This window comes from Eucalyptus grandis, chromosome 8, assembly GCF_016545825.1.
Source record: "Eucalyptus grandis isolate ANBG69807.140 chromosome 8, ASM1654582v1, whole genome shotgun sequence".
Classification (NCBI taxonomy): Eukaryota; Viridiplantae; Streptophyta; class Magnoliopsida; order Myrtales; family Myrtaceae; genus Eucalyptus; species Eucalyptus grandis.
The window spans coordinates 40,974,327-40,999,637 of record NC_052619.1 but is presented as its reverse complement, the minus strand read 5'-3'; the positions used below and the strand labels follow the sequence as shown (position 1 = coordinate 40,999,637).

At 38.6% G+C, this 25,311-nt stretch overlaps 2 protein-coding genes across 2 annotated transcripts; both read left to right on the top strand.

The window, feature by feature from the left end:
• The first annotated feature begins 252 nt into the window (after positions 1 to 252).
• On the top strand, positions 253 to 15,705 carry LOC120286844. The gene is given in 26 exon segments (XM_039299401.1): positions 253 to 499; positions 875 to 1,083; positions 9,255 to 9,472; positions 10,038 to 10,143; positions 10,269 to 10,370; positions 10,577 to 10,636; positions 10,735 to 10,813; positions 10,999 to 11,146; positions 11,420 to 11,543; positions 11,899 to 12,079; positions 12,367 to 12,395; positions 12,505 to 12,653; positions 12,981 to 13,021; positions 13,024 to 13,082; positions 13,219 to 13,314; positions 13,413 to 13,468; positions 13,563 to 13,686; positions 13,876 to 13,938; positions 14,076 to 14,135; positions 14,225 to 14,386; positions 14,468 to 14,541; positions 14,630 to 14,723; positions 14,830 to 14,966; positions 15,045 to 15,125; positions 15,211 to 15,316; positions 15,449 to 15,705. Coding segments are annotated over 25 exon segments (2,595 nt in total). The 5' UTR covers positions 253 to 499; positions 875 to 909; the 3' UTR covers positions 15,521 to 15,705.
• Positions 15,706 to 16,322: 617 nt separating this feature from the next.
• LOC120287233 (pentatricopeptide repeat-containing protein At4g11690-like) lies at positions 16,323 to 19,624 on the top strand. Its single transcript, XM_039299960.1, has 3 exons — positions 16,323 to 16,964; positions 17,025 to 17,219; positions 19,373 to 19,624. Exons 1-3 carry the CDS (start codon positions 16,323 to 16,325, stop codon positions 19,622 to 19,624), a joined length of 1,089 nt encoding a protein of 362 aa, XP_039155894.1.
• The last annotated feature ends 5,687 nt before the right edge of the window (positions 19,625 to 25,311 follow it).

Here is a 25,311-nt window from a genome sequence, read left to right as displayed (position 1 = left end):
CATTTAATGAAGGGAGGCCGGCCAGCGTACAAAAACGCTGATGATCACAAAAGTCCAACTTGGACTTTATTTATCGAGACGAGCTCGCACGCTTTAATTTTTTATATTTATTTGACAACCTCAAACTTGCAATATATTTTAACATAGAGTTGTGCATGAGAACAGATTATTATGAGGGCACACCTCTTTATATAAGAGATCTCCTAAGTCAAATAGTTCAAAAAATTTCAGATGCACTGATAATTTCTATGTTATAGAGCACTTATTCGAACATTTTACATCAGTGTCAAGTTGAACTGGGTGAAGTAAGATCAAAAATCGCTCTTGCTCTTTCTCTTTCTAAAGTTGCTCGTCTTCCTATCTTTGCAGTTGACAGATTGTGTATGAGAGAGAGAGAGTAAAAGAATGAGAGCTGCCATTGGGGAGTGATAGAACCAGTAGTAGGAGATATTTGAGGGGGTGCAAGCACCAGTCTATTCTCTCGCAACACCTTTTTAAGGTAACGTTTTCGTCTTCTTCTAATCTCTCGCTCTCTCTGGGGACAAAGTTCTCTGGGAATGTGCCTAGAAAGTAGAGAAAATTCTGGCGCATTCTTCTTCTCTACTGGAAGTTCTTGAATTCATGTCCCCAGAAAGAAAGAAAATCTACTGGAAGTTCTTGCATTCTTCTCCTCTTCGGCACTCCCTATGCATTGTGTATTCCTTTCCGAAAAATCATCCATTTTCTTGTTTTGCCTCACGTTCCACTTGCATGCGTTTTCACGAGGGCCCCTAATCACTGCAAAAAAAAAAAAAAATTCAACTTAACCCTAGACGGGAGGTTGCATTGGCATTCATTAAACTGTCTCTTTTCCTCCTTTTTCTTTGGAATCAAGATTAGGGTATCTATTGAGAAAATATTCGGAAGAAGATGAAAGTGGGAGTGATTGGGGGTGGCGTGAGCGGGCTCGTGGCAGCCTACGAAGCAGCGAGGGGAGGAGCGAAGGTGGTAGTGTATGAGAAGGAGGATTACTTGGGCGGCCATGCCAAGACCGTCTCATTCAACGGTGTCGACCTGGACCTCGGCTTCATGGTCTTCAATCCTGTGAGTCTGCAACTCTCCGTTTCCGTTGATCTCTTCTTCTTTTACATTTTGCCCACCATTATCTCCACTGCATTTCCTCCATTTTTTTTTTTTGTCGTTTTTGTTTTTTGAGTCCTCTCTGCTCAGAGCAAAACATAGATCTAGTTGTACATGTCAGGAGCCAAACATCTGGTGACGGATAGAGTGACTTCTTCGTTATTACTCAAATCGCCCTTGCTCGTCCTCTTTTCCCTAAGTTGGGGTTTTGGGGAGGTGCATAGGCATTAAAAAAGGTAACTTTCTAAACGTGCCACGTTAAGGTTTAGAAAGTCACAGTGCCTTTCTCGACATGCATACGTTTAATTTCAATCTTCTTCTTCTCTACGGCATATATATTCGCATTCTTTTTTCTCTAATCTTAAATACAAGATGGGCTGATTTTGCGAGTATACTCTCCGTTTTCCATATATCGGAAAACTTTTTCCAAAGATGAGAGCTCCATAAGATAGATATTAAGGGTTTTCGTGAGACATATGTTGTCGTCCCACAGTTTCCATACCATTTATTTCCATTTTAATACCAGCGTAGTGGTAAGAAGAAACATATGTTGATGGTCTTCCTTTTTTTGTTCAATTATCTCTAGATTAATACAAAATTCAATATTCACAAACATACAATTCCAAAAGGCATCTGGAATATTAATAGGTGATGAATTTGTCCATTGAAAGAACTCTCTTTTGTCATTTCTGGTCGAACAGTCGAGTTCATGTCAAGAAAGACAACAAACTGCATGGTGGAAGGAATCTTCTGTGATTGCGAATTGATTTAAGAAGAGGTTAACGTCCTTTCTATATGTAAATCATACTGTCAATTCCAAGTTACCTCATTCGAATATTGATACAAGTCACAAGACGTTACATATTTAAACTAAGGATAAGGATAAGGATTTTTTTTTGGTCCAAGAGCCGTTCCAAGAGCAATTTAAAAATTGGAATAATATATTACTTTTACTTCAAGGAAAAAAAACAAACTCTAATCGTAGATTTAGTACGACAATAGAGGGGATTGTTATATGGAACTATTTTTTGGTTTTATAAGAAGAAACATAGGAATGAAAGAAAAGGGCTTCCGCAGGAGAGCTGGGGTGGTCCACCCCTGCAACGTTAGCCAATAAAAACAAAATTAGAGGCTCTGAAAATGATTGGGTCTCATTTTAGTTCTTGGATTTTTTTTTTATTCAAGTATTTAATTTTGAAAAGAATTGCAAATGATAGCGATCTCTAAAACAAGAAACTTTTTGTTTCAAGTAACTCGTGCACGTACGTGTTGTCCTAAGCATCGGTAGTTATTTTGTTGATTGGACTGGCCAATCTATTTACGCGAGAATCTCACTTATTGAAATATCAAATTATATTAAGTTTTCCTATTTATGTATGCTTGTGTTATGAGGATAATCCGCGAGAATCTCACTTATTGAAATATCAAATTATATTAAGTTTTCCTATTTATGTATGCTTGTGTTATGAGGATAATCTCGGTAAGTGAATTTGTGTATTTGCATGATTATTATCAATTTAAGGGAGATTGGCACATTTAACTAGGGACAATGAGGTGATCATTGTCAATATAAAAATGTTCAAATCATTATTTGAACATGTCCTGCTTGTTTGAATATATATGTATATAGTGTTGTTACTGAACTCAACTTTCTAGCTACTTTAGAAATTTAATCATCAAATGTAATTCCATGATTAAAAAACTAGGACATAAATTCATTATTTGTGGCATATATATTCCCCATCTTTTTCTCCAATCTTAAATATGAGATGGGTTAATTTCACAAGTATACTCTCCATTTGTGGTGTATTGGAGAACTTTTTCCTAAGACTGAGGCACCATAAGATAGATATTAATGGTTTTCGTGAGAGGTATGCTGCTGTCCATCAGCCTCCATACCATTTATTTCCATTTTAATGCTGGCATAGTGATAAGAAGAAACATATGATTGATGGCCTTCCTTATTTTGTTCAATTATCTCTAGAACAACGCAAATTTCAATATCCGCAAACATATGATTCCAAAAGGCATATGGAATATTAGATGAATTTGTTCACTAAAAGAACTTTCTCTTGTCCTCTTTGGTCGAACAGTTGAGTTCATGTCGAGAAAGACGACAAACAGCATGGTCAAAGGAATCTTCCATGGTTGCAAACTGATTTAAGAAGAGGTCAACGTCTTTTTTATATATAAATCATACTATCACTTCCACGCTTCCACATTTGACTATTGATACAAGTCACAAGAAGTTACATATGTCAACTGAGGAAAGGATCTTTCTTTTTCGTTTTTTTTTTTGGGTCCAAAAGCCATATCAAGAGAAATTTAAAAATTGGAATAATATATTACTTTTATTTGAAGGGGAAAAAGCTATTGGCTTTAGAAGTTGAATCAAACATACTCTAATCGTAGATTTAGCATGAGAATAGGGTGGAATTGATTGTGATATGGAACTATTTATTTGGTTTTATAAGAAGAAACATAGGATTGAAAGAAAAGGGCTTCCGCCCGCCCGGGGGGGGGCACCCCTGCAACGTCAGCCAAGGAATAGAAAAATAGAGGCCCTGAAAATGATTGAGAGGCGCCGGGGGATGCACCCTGCAACGTCAGCCAAAAAAAAAATATTAGAGGCTCTGAAAATGATTGGGTCTCATTTTAGTTCTTGGAGTTTTTTAATTCAAATATTTAATATTGAAAAGAATTGTAAAGGATGATGATGTTTAAAAAAAAAGAAACTTTCTGTTTCAAGTAACATGTGTATGTACGTGTCGTTCTAAGCATTAGAAATTATTTTGTTGACTACACTAGCCAATCTATTTACGCGAGGATCGCGCTTATTGAAATATCAAATTATATTAAGTTTCCTTATTTAGGTATACTTATGTTATGAGGATAGTCTCAGTCAGGGTATTTGTGCATTTTCATGATTATTATCAATTCAAGGGAGATAGGCATATTTAACTAGGGACAATGAGGTGACTTTTTCAGATACTCCGTTGTCAATATGAAAATGTTCAAATGATTATTTAAACATGTCTTGCTCGTTTGAATATATACATACACATATATACATATATATATATAGAGAGAGAGAGAGAGAGAGAGAGAGAGAGAGAGAGAGAGAGAGAGAGAGAGAGAGAGAGAGAGAGAGAGAGAGAGAGAGTTGTTCTTAAACCCAACTTTCTAACTACTTTAGAAAATTAATCATCAAATGTAATCCAATGATTAAAAAACAAAGACATAAATAGATCATTTGTGGCATATATATTCCCCATCTTTTGTCTCAAATCTTAAATACAAGATGGGCTGACTTTGTAAGTATACTCTCCATTTGCCGTGTATTAGAAAACTTTATCTAAAGACCAGAGCACCATAAGATAGATATTAATGGTTTTCGTGAGAGGTATACTGCTGTCTATTAGTCTCCATAACATTTATTTCCATTTTAACACTAGCTAAGTGATGAGAAGAAACATATGATTGGTGGTCTTCCTTGTTTTGTTCAATTATCTCTAGAACCCTGCAAATTTCAATACCTACAAGCATGTACTTCCAAAAGGCATACAGTATCTTAATAGGTGATGAATTTGTTCATTGAAAGAACTCCCTCTTGTTCTCTTTGGTCGAATGGTCAAGTTCACATGGAGAAAGACAAGAAACACCATAGTAGAAGGAATCTTCTACGGTTGCGAATTGATTTAAGAAAAGGTTAACGTCCTTTCTATGTCTAAATCATACCATCACTTCCAAGCCACACATTTGAATATTGATACAACTCACAAGACTTTACATAAGGATGTGGGTTTTCTTTTGTTTCAAGAGCCATTCCAACAGCAATTCAAAATTTGGTATAATATATTACTTTTACTTGAAGGGAAAAAAGCTATTGGCTTTAGAAGTTCAATCAAACAAACTCTAATTGTAGATTTAGTACGAGAATAGAGTGGAATTGATTGTGATATGGAATTATTGTTTCGTTTTATAAGAAAAACATAGGATTGAAAGACCAATCTAACACGAATGAGATCTCTAGTCTCAACTAGTTTCACCCACCAGCGATCATTCAATAAACTTAGGTCGGATTCACAAGAAACTTGCATGAAAACCCACTAATTCTTTTTGGGTAGATATCGGTAATAATTTCTCACTAGTTGCACTTTGGACCTGGGGCGTAGGAGTAGACCTCGATCGCGGCCTTGGTAGTTCCCTAGGCTTGCCAATCCAGCAAGGTTTAGAACACGAAGAAAGCGGTTTCTTGTCTAGTTAGATTTGGTTTATTATTTAGTGAGATTTCTTTATGTTTATAGTTGTACTATAAAGAAAGGAGTTACATGACTAAAGCAACGTGCATAACCATACTTAATCGACCAATCAGTTTCCAACTTAGAATAAAAATAAATAGATTTGGCCTTAGTCGGGCTTCATAACAATGGCCCATCCAGTTCTTTTCCAACCCATGAGTTTGGGCCTGAGCCGGAAAATGTATTAGCGCAGAGAGTTTGGTTTTTATCGTTGAGGAAACAAGCAATCTAAGCGTGTTGCACAAGTAGAAACTTAGGGAGTTGAAAATTTCTTTCTTTCTACTTACAATAATCGGTACTATTGTATGCATAGATTGAATTTGTTTAAGGCCTATATGATAACATTCTCATTCTATTCTTTTATTCTTAGAAATAAAAAAAGAACAAAAATCCGTCTAGTAAAAATTTTCTTCCTATAAACAAAAATCCATTTTTTTTTGTTCCCATAAATAAATTTGAAATAGAATCAAGAAACGGAAGAAAGTTGCTTCTTGCTCCTAGAAATAATTCCTTGAATCAAGAATAATTTTTTTCTTTTCTCTTCTCTTTTCTTCTCTTTCATTTTCTTCTTCTTCCTTCTGGCCTCGATTGGCCATAGTAGGAAACCAGCTAGATTAGGCCGGCAACCTCGCCAAAGCATTGTCAGCCCGGCGACATCAAGCCACGGTGAGGCTTGTCGGCTAGAGCCTTGCCGTGGCTGGGAGAGGCTCGTCGGCCCAAGCTCAGCCACCAGCAAGGCTCGACCTTGTTAGGCCACCACAAGGCTCGGCCTTGCCTAGATCTAATGAGGCCAAGTCTCACTACGGCCAGGTGAGCCTCCACTCGAGCTTGCCAAACCTCATCCCGGCCTAGCGAGGCTTCGGTGAGCTCGCCTAGCGTCGTTGGCCACCACTATGGCTAGCAACTAGCCACAAAGGAGGAGGAAGAAGAACAGAAAAGAAAAAAAGAAAATAAGAGAAAAGAAAGAACAAGAAAAATATAATAAAATTATTAAAAATTAAAAGAAACAAAAAAAAATGAATAATCCTACCAAATGCATTTCTATCTCAGAATAAAAATTTTGGACAATTATTAAACACTTTCAAAAATTTAGAAATTATTCCTGGGAATTGAATAAAAAAATCATTTATGAGCGAAAATTATTATCCCAAGCAGTTTTGTTATTAAACACACCATTATTACCATGTATAATAATATCAATGATGAATATACTATTCATCGATTTTTACCCCAAGGACATTACACAGCATCCAAAAATTCGTTGGCCATTGAAAAGTCTTTGAGTAGCTATAATCATTGAATCTTGTCTAGAAGTATAAATTGAATAAAATAAAATAAAAACTACTAATGCAGCTTCGTACGTAATCAGTAACTAGAGTTGAAGCCATTAATATGTTATTTTGTCACTTTGAGATCATGGTTCTAAGCATTAGAAACTATGGTTGATATTACAAAAATCTCAAACTAGTAGAGAGCAAATTTGTCAAAAGTATACAAATTTATGGTAAATTTGTTGAAAGTATATCAGTTTAGAATTTTTGTTGTAAAAAAATCAGTTTATAATAAATTTGTCACAAGTGTATCAGTTTTGGATTTTTTGTTGTATTAATCCTAGAAGTTATTTGTTAATTAGAATAGCCAAGCTATTTACATGAGGATCTTGTTAATAAAAAAATTAAATTATATTAATTTTACCTATTTAAGTATGCTTATATTACGAGGATAATCTCAAAGAGTGAATTTGTGCATCTGCGTGATTATTATCAGTTGAAGGGAGATTGGCACGTTTAATTAGGAACAATGGGGTGATTCAAGAGTTTTAGATACTTCATTGTCAGCATAAAGAGGTTTAAAGGATTTATTCAAACATGATACACAATCCTGCGCACGCGCGTGTATATATTGGTGCTATTTCCATCCCCATTTTAGCCAAGGCACTCCTTTTTTTTTTCCAATTAACTCACTAAAATACTCTCTCTCTCTCTCTCTCTCTCTCTCTCTCTCTCTCTCTCTCTCTCGCTCTCTCTCTCGCTTGAATTTATTGTTTTTTTTATCAGGCTAATCCACAAAAGTGGTTTTATACTTATCAACTCTCTCTCTCTCTTATCATTTTGACAATATATATGGTCCAGTACAACCAACAAAATATCATTTTACCATGCATCTTTTTATCACCTTGCCTAGTGAATGTTGTCAATTTTAATCTATGGTCTCATATTTTCAATCATAAGATATTTCTATTTGTGACAATTTATGAACACATAATTAATTGCCTTTTTTTTTTTTATCAAATAGTATGAGCGAAATTATATTTCGAAGTCAAAAATTAAATCATTCAATTATCTAGCCAATATTAATAAAAATGGAAATGAAAGAAGTTTAATTTCTCATAAGCATGATCAAATGTCAAACATATTTATATTTAGATCATATCTAAATATTAGCAAAACATAAGCACAGAAAGGAGGGGGAAAAAAGAAAGAAACTTCTTGCTATTCTACTCCTACAATGAAGAAAGTAATTGATATCGATTGTAGATTTAATCTTATATCAAGTGGATCAAAACTTTAAAGTATGTTTAAAACTTTCCTTTGAAAAAATCTGATTAGAGTCTAAAGGTGCAAATAACTTTTCTAGCTCATATTTAAATATACAGAATACAATGATGTTTAACTTTAAAAACCTACATACTTATTCCCAAAAAAATCCACAATGTCAAAATCTGTTAGATAATTAGATTGAATTTTAATTTTCAACTTTAAAATTAAATTTCCTTCAAATTATTTGATAAAAAAATAGGCAATTAATTATATTTTTATAAGCCATTATATCTCGAAATTTCTAACCTCCTGTGTAACTTTTTTGATTAAAAATATGAGATCATATATTAAATTTAACAACCTCCTCCTCTAGGCAAAGTGATAATAGGATGCATGATACTGTTTGGTTTAATTTGACATTTATATTGTAAAAATAATAATACAAGAGAGATGATAGAAATAAATTTAGTTTTGTGGGTTAACCTAATAAAAAAAAAAAAAGGAAATAACAAATTGAAAGAGAGAGAGGAGGTATTTTGGTAAGTTAATTGGAAAAAAAGAGTATCTTAGCCAAAATAGAGTAGAAATTGCACCGCCCTTTCTTTCTTTGTGGATAGTTATACTATAGAGGAAGGTGTTACATGATTAAAGCAACGTGCACCACCATACTCAAACTGAATACAGACATAAAGATAGAAAGGTTCGATCAATTTGTATTTGAGAATAAAAATAAGTAGATCTGATCTTGGTCGGTCTACATAACGATGGCCTATCTAGTTCTTTTCCCACCCAGAGATTGGCACTAGGCCGAAAAATGTGTTGGCCTGGACAATCCGATTTCAATCGCTGAGGAAAGAAGCAACCTAAGTTTGTTGCATGAGGGAGTTGAAAATTTCCTTCTTTCTACTTTCAATGATCGGTACTATTTTATGCATGGATAGAATTTGTTTATTATCATGTATAATATCAATGATGAATATGCTATTGATCGGCTCTTTACCCTCAAGAATGGCACATTGCCAAAAAATTTGCCAGCCATTGAAATGTCTATGAGTAGGTTTAACCATCGAATCTTGTATAAGAGTACAAATTGATTTAAATAACCACAAATACTCAACGAACATCATCGGTGACAAGAGTTGAAGCTATTGATCTTTATTCTGTCACTTTGAGTTCATAGTTCTTTGGCATCTCATAAAAGTGATTTTCTTCAAAAAGAATGTAATTTTCCCTATAAAGAATCACTAGTCTTGAGCAACTTCTAATGCTAACACGAATTAAGGGTCTCCTGCAGGTTACATACCCTAATATGATGGAGTTGTTTGAGAGTCTTGGAGTGGAAATGGAGATATCGGATATGTCATTCTCAGTCAGCTTAGACGAAGGTCGAGGCTATGAATGGGGAAGTAGAAATGGTCTTTTGAGTTTGTTTGCCCAAAAGACAAATGTGTTGAATCCTTACTTCTGGCAAATGCTTAGAGAAATCATCAAATTTAAGGAGGATGTCCTTAGGTAAATCAAGTCTTTTAGTGCTCGTATTGGAAGTTTATTGTATTTCTGTCTCTAGTTCTCTGAATTGATTGCAGCTCAAAACAATGATAGTGATCATAATCATTTATGCCCAAGATTTCCCGCTAATCTTTTTTGCAATCTTGCCAATGAACTTCCCACTATAGGTAGGAATTGTCATCAATGAAGTTTTATTTCCAGCTGACTTGGTCACGGTTGATATCAGTGAAGAGAGTGATTTCTTGAAGCCTAAGCTTTAGGCAATATGCTACACTTTTGACATGAGGTTTTAAACTGTTTGAACAATGATAACGTCATTTTTCAAGGGGATACTCTAGGCCATTTTATGCATTTTATAGCAGGTAAGATGATCGGATATCAAATTTTCTCAAAAAAGTTGAATATTCATCCTAAAGGTAGCATTATCGTACATGACATCGCAAGGTGACAAGTTGGGCCTAGTGCATTATAAAGTATAAGCCAATCTTCAAGTTCTCGCATCCTTTTTGTATGCACAACCGGACAATCATAGGCATTCACTCTGTTTGATGCCTGTTTATTTTTGCAGTTACCTAGAAGGACTTGAGAGCAATCCGGACATCGATCGCAGTGAAACTTTGGGACAGTTTATCAAGTCACAGGGTTACTCTGAATTATTTCAAAAGGCTTACCTTGTGAGATTGTTGAATCACTGCACTGTCATATCCTTGATCTTTTACTCATATAACAATGTCTGTCCTTCGCTTGTTTGGAGAATGTAGATCTATGGCAATTACCAATTAATTTTCTATTCCTACAGATCCCAATTTGTAGTTCAATCTGGTCTTGCCCTTCGGAAGGAGTCCTGAGCTTTTCAGCCTTCTCAGTTCTGTCCTTTTGCCGCAATCATCATCTGCTTCAGGTAGTTCATGTGGCTCTAGAAGGTTACTGATTGATTGGAAATGATAAAACTGTGTTTCCCCAAATCAGCTGTCCTACCAATGAATTCTCTGCTGCTTAAGTTGGTGGCATTTCATATCAATGAGTCAATCGCCAAATCTTTCCTTCCACCTCTATCGATCAGTCCTCATAACACTCTTTGTTTAACTTTACTTGCTTTCTTTGCAGGTTTTTGGCTGCCATCAGTGGCTTACCGTCCAAAGACGCTCACATTCTTATGTTGATAAGGTGATGATAATAGTTCAAAATGGAAAGCTCGACATGCTTGGTCGTAATTGTCTCTCTGGAAACCCTACAAATTGAACTGTAAATATTTGTGAATTCAGGTCAGAGATGTGCTCGAGAGTAAAGGGTGTGAAATAAGACCAAGTTGTGAAGTGCGATCCATCTCCACTAGTGATGGGGGTAAAGTACTTGTGGTTTAGGTCTTGTCTTTTTCGGCATCGTTTTGTCACATGACATGGAACTAGAGCAAACAATATGGACATGATAAACAAATTGTCACAGTAGATATATTCACGAATCATCAAGAAAATATACTTTTTTTTATCCTTATAGTCCCCAACAGGTAACAGAAAGAGATTGAACAGGATGCGTTGTCTTAACTGGAGATGGTTCTGAAGAAGTATATGACAAGTGTATCGTAGCCGTCCATGCACCGGATGCTCTGAGAATGTTGGGGGACCAAGCAACTTATGATGAGACAAGAGTACTTGGTGCATTCAAATATGCCTACAGGTATAATTGGTTAGCCTGTAGCTTGCACATTCTCGGATATTGTCACGACTACTGTCTGCAAACCGACTACTGGACAACCAATTGTCTACAAAGGCACAGTTGGTCGATGTGGTACAGAACAATATGGTCACGGTGATGTCGTTGTCCATTACATTTGCTTTAAGCCTTCTGCTTGGGGGAAGTAAAATTAAAATTTCAGGAATGGCAATCTTCTTTTTGCTTTCTATATCTACTGCGGAATGCAAAACCATTGATATACTTTTCTATTGGCAGTGAGATTTATCTTCATCATGACAAAACTTTCATGCCCAAAAACTCAGCAGCGTGGAGTGCGTGGAATTTTCTGGGAAGAGCTGAAAATAAAGTATGCTTGACATACTGGCTCAATGTGCTTCAGGTGTGGCAAATGCGCTTTGCTCATTCTATGTCTAATTCAGCTGTGCCCTTCAGGATGCATTATGCTGCAATGCATGCTACATATCGCCTTAAATTAAAGAAGTGAAACTGGCAGTTGTCATGGAGTACATAAACCAATTTATCAGGTAGGTCGATATGCATATAAGTTGTTAACAGGTAGGTCGATATGCATATAAGTTGTTAACGACTGCTAAAATTTTAGCAGCATGGTTAGGTGCATTCCACAACATGTTGACCATTTCCAGTGTTTGAGCCTCTAGAACTCCCTTTGTGTTCTGACCAGTTTCAGCGTGACCGATGCTCTTTTAATTAATTGGGTCCGTATATATTTGCAGAACCTGGATCAGAAGGATTTTCCGTTTCTTGTGACTCTCAATCCTTCACATGAACCGGAACACACATTGCTTAAGTGGTGCTCTGGCAGTCCAATTCCATCTGTTGCTGCATCGAAAGCTTTGCTTCAGCTACATGAGATCCAAGGAAAAAGAGGAATTTGGTTCTGTGGAGCATACCAGGGTGAGCCTGTTAAAGTTTCTATGCACCAGTGATTGTTATACCTCAGCTTTTTAGCAATACTGAGAGTATTATATTCCTACGCATGTAATAAAGAATATTCTTACGAGGTTCTTGCCATCTTTCTTGAAATTTAATTTGAAGAGGAAGGTCCTCACTTGGGCCAAATTGATGAGATGGTCTTTGCTAATAAGGTTGCTGTAATTCGAATCTATTGGTATGGACTCAGGTCTCCAGGGGACCGTAGTTGTATGTTTTATGACTAACTTGAGCACTTATTCTTCTTTCAGGATATGGATTCCACGAGGATGGATTGAAGGTATAGACTCTCTCTCTCTCTCTCTCTCTCTCTCTCTCTCTCTCTCTCTCTCTCTCTCTGTGTGAGCAAGTTGCATATGCTAATTTTAACTTAGGGGACTTCTTTGCAGGGAGGCATGGCTGCTGCACATGGAGTGATAGGACAAAGTCATTTTCTTCTTGATAACCCTCGACATATGGTTCCTTCACTCAAGGAAATTGGGGCACGCTTTTTTGTTACTGGATTTCTCAGACGTTATATTTTTACAGGCTTGGTAACGTGAGTATATTAGTACTTATCATGATAACTATTGTCTTGTAGAGTACATAGTTCCTTGTCTTTTCTCTGCAGATCTTCAGAAGTGTTTTAAGTGTCGTTGCTTTGATACAGCGTCATAGTCAACATCTTCTCATCTGTAGATCCTCAGAAGTGTTAAGTGGCATTGTGGTCCACTCCCACATTTTCATTAATATCTTAGAACAGAATTTGCGAATTTACTTGTCAACAAAATGATATTCGGAAATGCAGAATGTTCTTAATGACTTACTGCTTAGAGGAACATTTTTGAGAATCAGGTAGCAATAATTATGCTTTCGGGATTGGCAGTTTATTAGAGGAAGGAGGCACGATGTTTACCTTTGAGGGAACCACAAAAGATGTCCTCTAACAGTTACTTTGAGGATCCATAGTCCAGAGTTTTACTGGAAGGTATTGTCTCAACTTACACGCGACTTCAGCCCACTTTGGATTAGACTGTTTAGGACTCTTGTACAAACAAGGCCTAGTTTATGCTTTTTCGTGCTGAGACCTTTTGTGTCCTAATAAAGAATTTTTGGTTCTTCAGGTCATGACTCAAGCCGATCTAGGCCTGGCAGATGCATACATAAATGGTGATTTTTCTTGTGTAGACAAAAATAAAGGTCTTCTAAATCTTTTTCAGGTTATTTTCTTCGTCAAACAGACTTCGTTTTATTAATGCCGTATCCTTCTATACATACCAAATGCTTAATCGCTTGTCAACATTATGGCAAGTCACAGATTCTCATAGCGAACAGAGATTCCGATATTACCATGTCGAAATTGAGTAAGAGAAGGTACTCAATACTTTAATAGTTGGAACTAGATGTTTTTGACTTTTTATTTTATTATTAAATATACTAAACTAGTGTATGCAACTATTTGATTAAGGGGTTGGTGGACACCGATGTTATTAACAGCTGGTATTGCTTCGGCTAAGTACTTCTTCAAGCATGTTTTGAGGCAAAACACTTTAACTCAAGCTCGCAGGAACATCTCCCAACATTATGATCTGGTAAAAACTTTATTACAAATCTTTTCTCAAGAGAACAGAATGAACCAGAATACATTGTCAGTTTCTCAACATTGATGGGTATCAAAAGCAAAAATGTGCTCTTTACCAAAAAAAAAAAAAAAAAAAGCAAAAATGTGCTTGTACATACGGTATTCTGTAATGCTGTTTTCCATTTTGTCGTGTTTGCAGAGTAATGAACTTTTTTCACTGTTCTTGGATGAGACTATGACATACTCCTGCGCGGTATTCGAGGTCAGTAGCCACAACCCCGTTTTGAAATTTTGCTGCTGAATACGTGATATAGAAGCAAAAGTAAATACAAATCCACATATGAAAGTCCAGTGGCTCAAAATAATGACGCATTGTTGTGCTGTCGAAAAATTCGATAGATGGCTGGTGAAGACCTAAAGGCAGCACAGATGAGAAAAATCTCTCTTTTGATTAAAAAGGTATGTTTTACTTACTGTTAGTTTGGGGCTGCTTGACGGGTTAACCTTCGACTGTTCAGTGACTAATGCTCTGCCTAGAAAAATTGTAGGCGAGAATTGAAAAGACACATGAAGTTCTTGAAATCGGCTGCGGTTGGGGAAGCTTGGCCATTGAAGTTGTTAGGCAAACCGGATGCAAATACACTGGCATCACTTTGTCGAAAGAGCAATTGAAGTATGCCAAATCAAGAGTGAGAGAAGCAGGGCTTCAGGTACCCAATCTACCAGTATTTTGTACTTGACAACTTAATTCAAAAGTACGAGAGATAATGTATGTAATTTTTTCATTGCAGGACAGCATCAAATTCATTCTTTGTGATTATCGCCAATTGCCAAGTGCCTACAAATATGACAGGATCATTTCCTGGTGAGTTTCTCGCCATTTTGTCTATTTGTAATCTGGCTAAACAGACCAAAAAGATGCTTAAAAGACTCTTAATGGAATGAATTCACAGCGAGATGATAGAAGCAGTCGGCCACGAATACATGGAGGAGTTCTTCAGCTGTTGCGAATCGGTGCTTGCCAAAGACGGACTTCTTGTTCTACAGGCATGTGACATACAATGGATTTACGGCTTGAATTATTGTTTCAAAATTAAAAGACGTGCTTATTTTTTCACACTTTTCTGTTAAATGGCACGTCAAATTTCACTAGTTCACTTCCATACCCGATGAGCGGTACGAGGAATACAGGCGAAGTTCAGACTTCATAAAAGAATATATCTTTCCCGGGTGCTGTGTGCCTTCCTTAAGCAGGATAACATCAGCTATGGCCTCTGCGTCTCGACTCAGGTACAATTGCATAACATCAAGTGCACAAATTTCTGTCTTCTTCACTTCATCTATTCACTGAAAGATCTTCCACCACAGTGTGGAGCATGTGGACAACATAGGAATCCATTTTTACCAAACACTTCGATGTTGGAGGAAGAACTTCATGGAGAAACAAAGGTGACAAGCGATGTGATGCTGCAATGACTTTGGTATAATTTCTCCTGGTTTTGTGGTCATTCGTGACCCCTTTCTCCTTTTGTAGGAAAATATTAGCTCTGGGATTCAATGAAAAGTTCATAAGGACATGGGAGTACTACTTTGACTATTGTGCAGCTGGTTTTAAGTCTCACACGCTCGGAAATTATCAGGTAATTCCTTCTTTTAGATAGCACTACTTCCACTCTCGTCAAGTTGAAAATAACGCAGGTGCAGATTACAATACACTTTTTCTTTTGGTGCCTCTTCTACAAAGTGTAATTTTTTATGAACTCGAAATGCAGATTGTGTTTTCACGTCCAGGCAATGAAGCTGCTTTCACCGATCTGTATGCGAGTTCCCCGACGTCAAATTGACATTTGAGTTGCGATGTGACTAAGCACGACCCATTTAAGCCAGTTCACATCTAATTCCCTCAGGGCCACTCAGCCCTTGGTTTCTGAAATTTTTCTTGCTTCTCTCAGTGTGCAAACTTCTTTGGTTGTGAACACCATGTTCAAACATGCACAATAAATCGGGTTAGAGAACAATTATTTTTTTACAGTCCAGAATGATGTTCAAATTGGTGCAGTTATTGATTCAGACAAAGAATTAGCCAAAATCCTTCTCCTGCGAGTAAGTTAGAAATCGACTGCTTTCGAATCAGGTTGCACAAACATGAGACCATGCGAGTTGAGAGAGAGAGAGAGAGAGAGAGAGAGAGAGAGAGAGAGAGATTAATTCAGACAGTTTTGGTTGCAAACATGATGTTTGCATCAAATGAACGAGACGAGATTGCCTGCCAGCCGGGACAATATTTTCCTTGATCCGATTGATGACATTCTTAACATGGGTTGGTAACTTCATTTCAATAGCACGAGTTTAACTTTTCATGGATCAAGCAGTTGTCACCACGCTAATGAAAGATGCCCAACTCTTAGTCAGAGGCAACTTGAATGACAATTGGCAAGTGAGCCTGCCAACATATATAAAGGGGAAAGACAGGGAGAGAAGAGACCCGCCCAGCTCTCCCTGTTGCCCAACAATGATGGAAACCCCGCCACTCCACGCCTTCTTGTTGATCACATCTCCCAACCCAACGAGAACTTAATACAATTCAATCCTTCTTGCCCTTTTGCAATCTCCATCAACGGAGCGAGCCCATGATTTTTGACCCAAATGGTGAAAAATGGCCTCGTTCCCTATCCGAGCGCCTTCAACACTCTGCTGAGTTCTCTCGTTCGGTCAGGCTCGTTCGACGAGGCGTGGCGTCTGCTCAGTGATTCCAGGGCCAAAGTCGGTATACTCGACGAGCGGAGCCTCGGGATCATGGTGAAGGGCTGCTGCAAAGCCGGTCGCTCGGACCGGGGTTTCAAGATTTGCGCTCAGTTGAAGGAGATGAACTGGTCTCCAGTGGCTTACGTGTACACGGCCTTGATCGACGGCTGTTGCAAACACGGCCACGTCGAAAGGGCGGGAGAATTGTTCTCCGAGATGAGCGAGTTGGGTTTAGTCGCCAAACGCAACACCTACAGAGTTGTGATTGATGGGTATTTGAGGAAAGGCATGAAGGGAGATGGTCTCGAGTTGTACCGAAAGATGAAGCTCAGCGGGGTTGTTCCGAGCGTACATACTTGCAATCTCATGATCAATGTGCTTTGCAAGGGAGGTTATGTGAACAGAGCCTTCGAACTGTTCGATGAAATGCGCGAGCGAGGGATTGCGTATAGTGTTGTTACATTCAACACTCTCATTCGGGGGCTGCATTGTGACTCAAGGGTTTGGGAAGCCGAGAGGTTGGTGGACTTGATGAAAGGAGCGGTATAAATCCAGACGTGATTACGTATAACGCTCATAAGCGGATTTTGTAATTGTGGGAAGTGGGATAAAGCTTTCAGCTTATTTGATCAACTGAAGTTAAAAGGTCACTCCCCATCCTTGGTGACATACAACACTTTAATTGCAGGATCTGCTAGAGCCAAGAACATGCCTACAATGACAGATTTGGTGAAGGAGATGGAGCAAAGAGATATCGGGTCACGCCCCAAACCTCAAGCGCGCGAACATCCCTCGATGGTCGATAGAATTGCAACGTTCCCAGGACGCGTCGCCGACTCATTCGTTTTATACATATGCAAAAGCGAATTAATAAATCTCAGACAACAATTAAACATGGGATAGAAAAGCAAAACAATCAATTTTCACAAAACATGCTTTGTATACACATCAAGTTTATATACAGAAGTCTAAACCCAAAAAAAAGCTACTAGGCTAACCCTACCCCAAACCCTACCTACTTGGGATCCAGGTCTACTACGACACCATATGGGATGTTGATGTCTAGAGGGTCATTTATTTCTACTCTGAGCCCTTCAACCTCAGGCCCCTGGTTTGCTACGATATCTTTCAAAATATCGGCATTCACGACGGGGTCGAGTACCTCCTCCTACTCGGAATTGATGGCAGACTCATCAAAATCATCCAAGGGGCCCTCCGAACCCCATCAGGCTCGTAACGGAACCACGATTTGAAGTAATGAGATACCATTGAGGTAGGCCCTCATCGACTCAAATGATGCTCACCACAAGCTCATGGGTCTAGGGGGTCCTGTGAATAGGGAGAAGGGTACACTCGGTCTCCACCTCACGTGGCCACCCAAAACGAATGTGGTGCACCTCCATATAAGAACCTAAGAAATTTTAAACCATGACGGGGTGAGATAAATCTCAGCGAGTCTACACCTTAAACCCCAATTAAAACGAGAATTCACCCAGAGGTAGCCTAAACATGCACCATAAAGGACTTACCTTGTCTCAGTACTTCCCTGCACATTAGTACATCTCATATATCATATGCATACGGTATTTGCATTCAATAATTGAAACACTTCGATTCATTCATCAATTAATCACAGGGGTCCCAATTATTAGGCCAAATCGATATGACACGTCACATTCCATGCCACACAATTTCGTCCTATAATTAGGCGCAGCTATCTCAATCACTCAAGTGTATCCCAATTATTTATGACCCAACGGCCACGGCCAAGTCATCAGTCGGCGATCATTTGGCATAACCGGGCATCGTCCCACTTCGTCTGGTATGGCAACGTCTACATCTATACAGCATTCCCGGAAGAGCATCGGCCCAACCTCCACTGCGACCGACATTCGTTGTTAAGGGCATCTGAACTTAATCAGGCATCGCCCCCCAACTTTCATCGGGTGACGGGTTTCGATAACGATCACATGCACATCCATGCTTGGCCAAGAACATCATGCTTTGAATTCAAATACTTCCATTTCAAATAATGGACTTGGTCTATTTTCTTTGTATTAAAAATACCCGGTAAAATAATGTGTGTGGTCACACAGTCAAATCGAACCATAAAGCATGATATTCTCCCATTTCAAAATTTCACGATTTTATATAGTACCTAAAATATTTTTGGGCTCAAAACTCGACATCCGGTATTTTTCTAATTAAATACCATAAAATCATATTTTGCAATAATAATTAAAAATCATCATCAAACACTCAATTGCATAAATTAGCAATCAATTTCACCCTTCAATACAACTACGACGATCAGTGCAAAATTCTGATAACTGGCTATCCCAATATCATTTGTGCTAATTATAATTAATTAAATAAATTACAAATTATTTAAATTAAACCACTTAATTAATCTACATAGGCTAATCTAACCAACCTAATTGAACTAATTAAATTTATCTACCTAAAATTAAACTAACTACATAATCTAACTAACCCCTAACTAAATTAACCTAACCACCTAATCATCTAACTAAACTAAATAACTAAATAATTACACTAACTAAATTAACCTTAATCCTAATTAAGCCTAACTAATCCACAAATCCTTAATTAACAATAATCCACCTAACTAAATGCAATTAACTTCCTAATCTAAGATTAGGGTGTTAATTCACCGGATTAGCAAGAAAATGGGTTCACAGCGACGAAAATGAAATCCCAAGCTTACGATAGCTCCAAAGGAGGGCCAGAAGAGGCTAGGCTTTCAATTTTGAGGTGGTTGAACTGAGGGGCTACCGGGGGACGAGCATGCTGGCTAGGGTGGACATGGAGTGGTGGCGGTGCTGGCGGCTAGGCGGGGGTTAGCGAGCCAAGGGTGGTCGATGGCAGCTCGAGCGGGCTGGCGTCAGGCTAGAGCTGGACACGGTGGACATAGGTTGATGTCGGCTTAGGGACAGGCTCACAGCTGGGCTCAACCAACAGCTAGAGTTGGTCAGGTTGTTGGCACAAGAAGGCTGCAACGACGGTGGACTGGTGGCTTGGCGTGCAGCAAGGATGGAGGGGCTAAGCGGAAGGAAAATGGAAAAGAAGAAGAAAGGAAGAAGAAGAAGCAGCAAGGTCTTGCTAGAGGGGGTGTGCACACTAAGGGGGATAAGGGGAAAGAGGGGGGCAAGGGTCAAGAGGGTCAAGGCATGCACCAATGAGCTTCCAAGGCAAATATCTAAGCAATGATCACACTTTGCACAAAGTCTTCAGCCCTTTTAAGTCCATGCAGCCTCTAATGGGTGATTTCTCCACATTTCCCTCACAAACAAACCCAAATTGAAGGCTAAAAATGCCCATTGCAGTAGCCCTACGAATTTCTCTCTAATTTATTCTCAATTCTCCACAATTAACTCCAATTTGAGGGCCAAAATTGCGGAGGAGGTTGCCCATACCAATTTCCATAATTTTCTTCACAAACTAATTCATTTTGAAGGCCAAAAAGCCCCTCAATTTTGCCCATCCGAATTTCTTGATTTAATTTTGTCGATTTTAATTTTTCCGCCAAAATTCGGGCTTGACGGAATTTTGGCGCAACCCAACCTACTAGGTAGTTTTTAGAGATTTTAGCATGTTTGACCCGTGGTCGATTATTTTGTGCATCTCCGACTCATAGGCAATTTTCGGTTGTCGTAAAAATCTCAAAGTTTCAATTACGGGTACTGGGTACATAATCGATAGAAAAATCGGTTCAGTACCGTTCAACACGAATTTTGCAATTAGGTGGAATCATCCACAATTTAATAACGTGCTTCTATCGAATCGACCTATCTCCGATCTTTAATCAATTATAACAGTGCCGTATTGACCCTTGTTGATTATCACGGTCAAGGAGTCGATTTGTAATTGAATTCTCAAGTTTGTCGCGTTTATATCCCTTAACGGCTTCACCTGAAAGATTAGTTAACTCGAGAGTGATCAACTCCGAGAAATAGGATCAGAGGCACGTTGATGAAAAGCTCAATTCATTTAATCAAAACAGGGTTGAAAATTCAGCATGTCACAATTTTTCCCTTCTAATAAAAATTTTGTCCTCGAAATTTAAACCATTACAATTCTTCTTCAAAAAGGTGGGGTATTATCATCTCATCGAATCTTCGCTTTCCCATGTAGATCTTATGTTCCGTGGTGTTGCCAGACCTCTTTGACCAAAGAGATTGTCTTGTTGTGCAACACTTGCTCCTTTCAATCCACGATCTAAACTAGTCTCTCCATGTACGACACACTCTGTCGTCTACATCTAATTCTTCAAAATTCAGCACGTGGGTTGAGTTAAGCTCATACTTTCTCAACATCAACATGTTGAAGACATCATGCACCTAAGCAAGTCTTGGTGGCAATGCAAGAAGATATGCCAGAGTCTCTATTCGTTCTAGAATTTCAAAGGGACCGACGTACCTTGGACTTAGCTTCCCTTTTTTTGCCGAAGGGCGAAGTAACCCTCATTAGTGACACTTTATGGAAGACGTGTTCATCAACTTGGAATTCCAATAGTCTTCGACACTTATCTACATAACTTTTTTGGCGACTCTATGTGGTCAGTAATCTTCCTCTCTCCGACTTCATTTCAACAAACTAGAGTTCTGTACGCTCTGCTATACAACGCTACAAACGGTACCATCTGAATACTTCGTTGATAACTGTTGTTGTAGGCGAACTCGACTAGATGAAGCCGTTCCTCACAGCTTCCTTTGAAGTATAACACGCAAGCTCGCAGCATATCCTCGAGGGTTTAAATCGTCCTCTCAGACTAGCCATCCGTTTGAGGATGATAGGTTGTACTGTACTACAGCTTCATTCCCAAGGTAGTCTATAAACTCTTTTAGAAAGCAGTGGTGAACTTCGAGTCTCGATCTAACGTAAACATCACTGGCACTCCATGAAGACGAACTATCTATTGCACATACAACTCAGCATATCTATCTAATGCATAGTCCTTTCGTACGGCAATGAAGTGAGTAGACTTCGTCAATCTATCAACTACAGCCCATATGGAATCATTACCTCGCTGACTCCTTGGTATTCCCATCACAAAATCCATTGTGATATGTTACCACTTCCACTCGGGAATCTTGAGATGTTGCAAAAGTTCTCCTAGCTTGCAATGATGTGCTTTCACTTGCTGACACGTTAGACACTTGGTGACATGTCTTGTCATGCCCCGATCCTCGAAGACGCACCCATCCTTTAGCTTGGTCGATTTTAAATGCGATATCCCAAGACTAAGTATCGCCAACCCTTTCATTTTAAATAAGTACATGCGGAAGCAGTTATAAATCCCCAGACAACAAAATAATGGGATAGAAAAGTAAGACTATATTTTTCATACTGTAAAGTCATAACCACACTTTTATACAAACACACCTCATAGTATTTTACAATACTATTAACATAGGTCTGATCTAACACTTATCCACAAGTACACAAGGTTCCCAAAATTGGATGGGATCTTAGTCCTCATCCAGGTCATACTTCGGCTCATCCTAGGGATCCTCCTCGGACTCCTCCTCCAGTTCTTCCTCAGGGTCCTCCTCTTCAAGTTCTTTCTCCTCAGGTTCCTCATCAGGGTCTTGAAATATTGTCGCACAATCGGGATGAGACTATGTCTCAACAAGTTCTACCACCTAAGACCCGATTAAGAAGCCAATACACCTTAGGGCTGCCTAAGCACAACACAGTTCAAAGGACTTACCTTAGCCTCAATCCCTACCTACAAGTCAGTAAATATATCAAATATACATGAACACATTGCATCACACCACCCAATCAATTGCGATCAAACTATTGATCAATTGACCTAGTCGATTACATGTCATCACGACCATTTTTTGGTCAGCCCGTTCCATACTATCTATAAGTCTTATCAACATCCAAGACTACTCAACCTAAGTGATATGTAGATAGTATAATATCCTATCTCTAGATGACATATAGAGTCATCGAGCTGTCAAATCGTACCGTCCTATCTCGCGATGACAAAGAGAGTCATCGAGCCGGTTATCAATATTATACCGTACTGTCTCAAGATGATCTGTAGAATTATCGAGCCAGTATATCATACTGTACTATCTCATCATAATCTGTAGAGTCACCGAGCCGGTAAATCATACTGTTGTGTCTCAAGATAACATATAGAGTCATCGAGCCGGTATACACACAATTTATCATATCGTATTGTCTCAAGATGATATGTAAAATTATCGAGCCAATATATCATACCGTACTATCTCAAGATAATCTGTAGAGTCACCGAGCCGATGGATCATAACATACTGTCTCAAGATACTCCGTAGAGTTATCAAGCTGGTATACATGTCATTTCAAGCAAACAATCAAATTACCATTTTTATCATTTCCGATAAAATATCGTGTGTGGGTACACGGTAGACCTCAGCCAAAATATAATAATTTCATTTCCACAAATCCCACCATTTTCTGTAGTCCATCAAAATATTTTGGTGCTGTCAATTGACACCCAGTTATTTTCCAATTAATTATCTAATTTAATTAATTCAGGAAAATAATCATATAATCACAATTAATTCATTTCAGCATAAAATAAAGCTAAATTAAATAAACGGACTACACCACGACAATCAACATAAAATTCTGGTCATTGGCTATCCCTACCTAATTTTCGAAAAAAATAATTAATTAATTAATTAATTTCAAATTTTAATAAATAAATACTAAAAATTCAATTTAGGCCCAAAATACCTCATTGTAAGCCAAGAAAGATCGGGAAAAGCCCGAGATGCATTCAATAAATATGAGTACGTCTCTACTTGCTAATTATACTAATCAATCACCTAACATGCATCATTAAGCCGTTAATTTAATTATTCTAATCTAATCTATCAACCTAATTACACTTAATTAAATCTAATCAACCCCTAAGCATCATTAGCATACTAACAAGGGATTAGTGAGTAAAACTCACTTGTTAAAAGTGAAGACCAGTACACCAAGACGATGGCGCAACGGCAGCCGAAATTTGAATTTTCGGTAGTGTCGATGAACTCTCGGGTCGAGCCCAAAGCCTTGCATACCCACAGCAAATTGCTGGGCTTGGTTGATGGGCTTGGGCCTGCTTCTTGGACTTCAAGTGGGCTTTAAGACTAGGCTGATTCCAGGCTGAAGATGCGAGCTTGCTGGGCTCAATTCTTGGGCTGAACTGAGCTGAAAATGGGCCGAGGATGGGCTTCAAATCTAGGCTAGGCTACTGCGAAACTTTTTGGACTGAAATTCACGGGCTGATAATGGACTAAACTTGCAACTGATTGTGGGCTGACCCAAGACAATTGCGAGATAGGCTTGAAGAGCAATTCGTGGGCCGTAGGATAAAGACTCGCTGGAGAATTTCGTTGGTGTCGAGCTAGGGGAAGCCGAGCAAGAAGACACAAGCTGAAGAAGCTGCGTCAACGTAGGGCTTCGGTTTGTTGTTGGATTGACTAGACACGGCAACTGAAATTCATGGCCACGTGGAGGAAGGCTGCAGGGGAATTCGGCTTCGGTGGACTAGGCTTCTCAGTGGTTGATGGTGGGGCATTGGCTCGGTGCTGCGTGGATTGAAGATCATGGAAGATGCGCGGTAATCAACGTTACTGGAGAAGAGCTTCGCTGGTTGACCAAATGAAGGTGGAGACTTGGATGTGACAGAGGAAATTGGTGGGGAAATGGGCGTGTGGCAGGTGCTAAGCAGAAACCTGTTTCAGTGGAGGGGATGAAACGTTGGGTGGACAGGATGGCAAACGGAGGGAAAGATGCGAGAGAAAATGACAAAAAAAGTGAGTAGGGGTGGAATTGGGGCGTGCGAAGATGGAAGGGAATGGATGAGGATGGGCAGCTGGAAATTCTTGCTCAAGAAGTCATGAATGAGGCCAAAGTCAAAGAACTTAGCCATTCAATTTAATGCTTGTCCCCCCATTACTTTCCAACAAGAATATCCCACCAAAATAGTCCAAATTGAAGCTAAAATTGAAGCCCTTCCCATGGATCCGAATTTCATAATTTAAGCTTCAATTTCTTTACTCAATTCCCCAAATTGAGGTCCAATTTCGATGAAGGAATATCTCATACCATTTTCTCGCAGTCCCCGACACTCAAAGGCTCGGCTTAGAAGTCCACATTTCCTTTAATTTGGCTCGTGCGAATTTATACTAATTTCCCACAACTTCTAAATCAAATTTCCGCAAAAATCTCGGAATCTCTGAAAATTCTTCGGAGGGTGAGTTGATATTCCTAAAATAAATCATGGCATGACAAAACTTTCAATTTCTGAAATCAAGTTCAAATTCACGGTTAATTTCCATTTGGCGCATTTTTAGCGTGACGGGGGTACCAAGTAGTTTTCAGAAAATTTTAATGCAAATGACTCGTGGTCGATTTTTTTCGAGCTACTATGAACCCACTCAACACAATGGTGACTCTCCATTTTCGTAAAAATCTCGATGTTTCAAATACGAGCACTAGGTACCAAAACGATAGAAAAATCGGTCAAGTGCCAATCGATGAGTATTTTGCAATCAAGTGGAGTCACCCACACTCGATCACATATCTCGGTCGGATCGACTTATCTCCGGTCTATGATTAATTTCAATAGTGTCGTAATGACCCTTGCAGATCAGCACGGTCGATCAGTTAAGTCCTAGTCGAACTCTAAAGTCCATTGCATTTAAATTCCTTAATAATTTCCCTAGATAGTCCAGTTATCTCGTGAGTGATCAGCTCGGAAGCACTATAGACGCGTCAATGAAAGACTCAATTTATTCAATTGAAAACAAAAGATACTGAAAATTCAGGATGTCACATGTCAGTATCGATTTACCAATAGTGTTGATGCAAATTC

What these genes read in the sequence shown, in the direction of transcription:
- LOC120287233 (XM_039299960.1), top strand. Translation starts at nt 16,323, where the DNA reads ATGGTGAAAAATGGCCTCGTTCCCTATCCGAGCGCCTTCAACACTCTG. An exon ending in TGGACTTGATGAAAGGAGCG is followed by an intron (nt 16,965 to 17,024) that starts GTATAAATCCAG and finishes AATTGTGGGAAG; the next exon opens with TGGGATAAAGCTTTCAGCTT. An exon ending in CGCGCGAACATCCCTCGATG is followed by an intron (nt 17,220 to 19,372) that starts GTCGATAGAATT and finishes ATGTCGGCTTAG; the next exon opens with GGACAGGCTCACAGCTGGGC.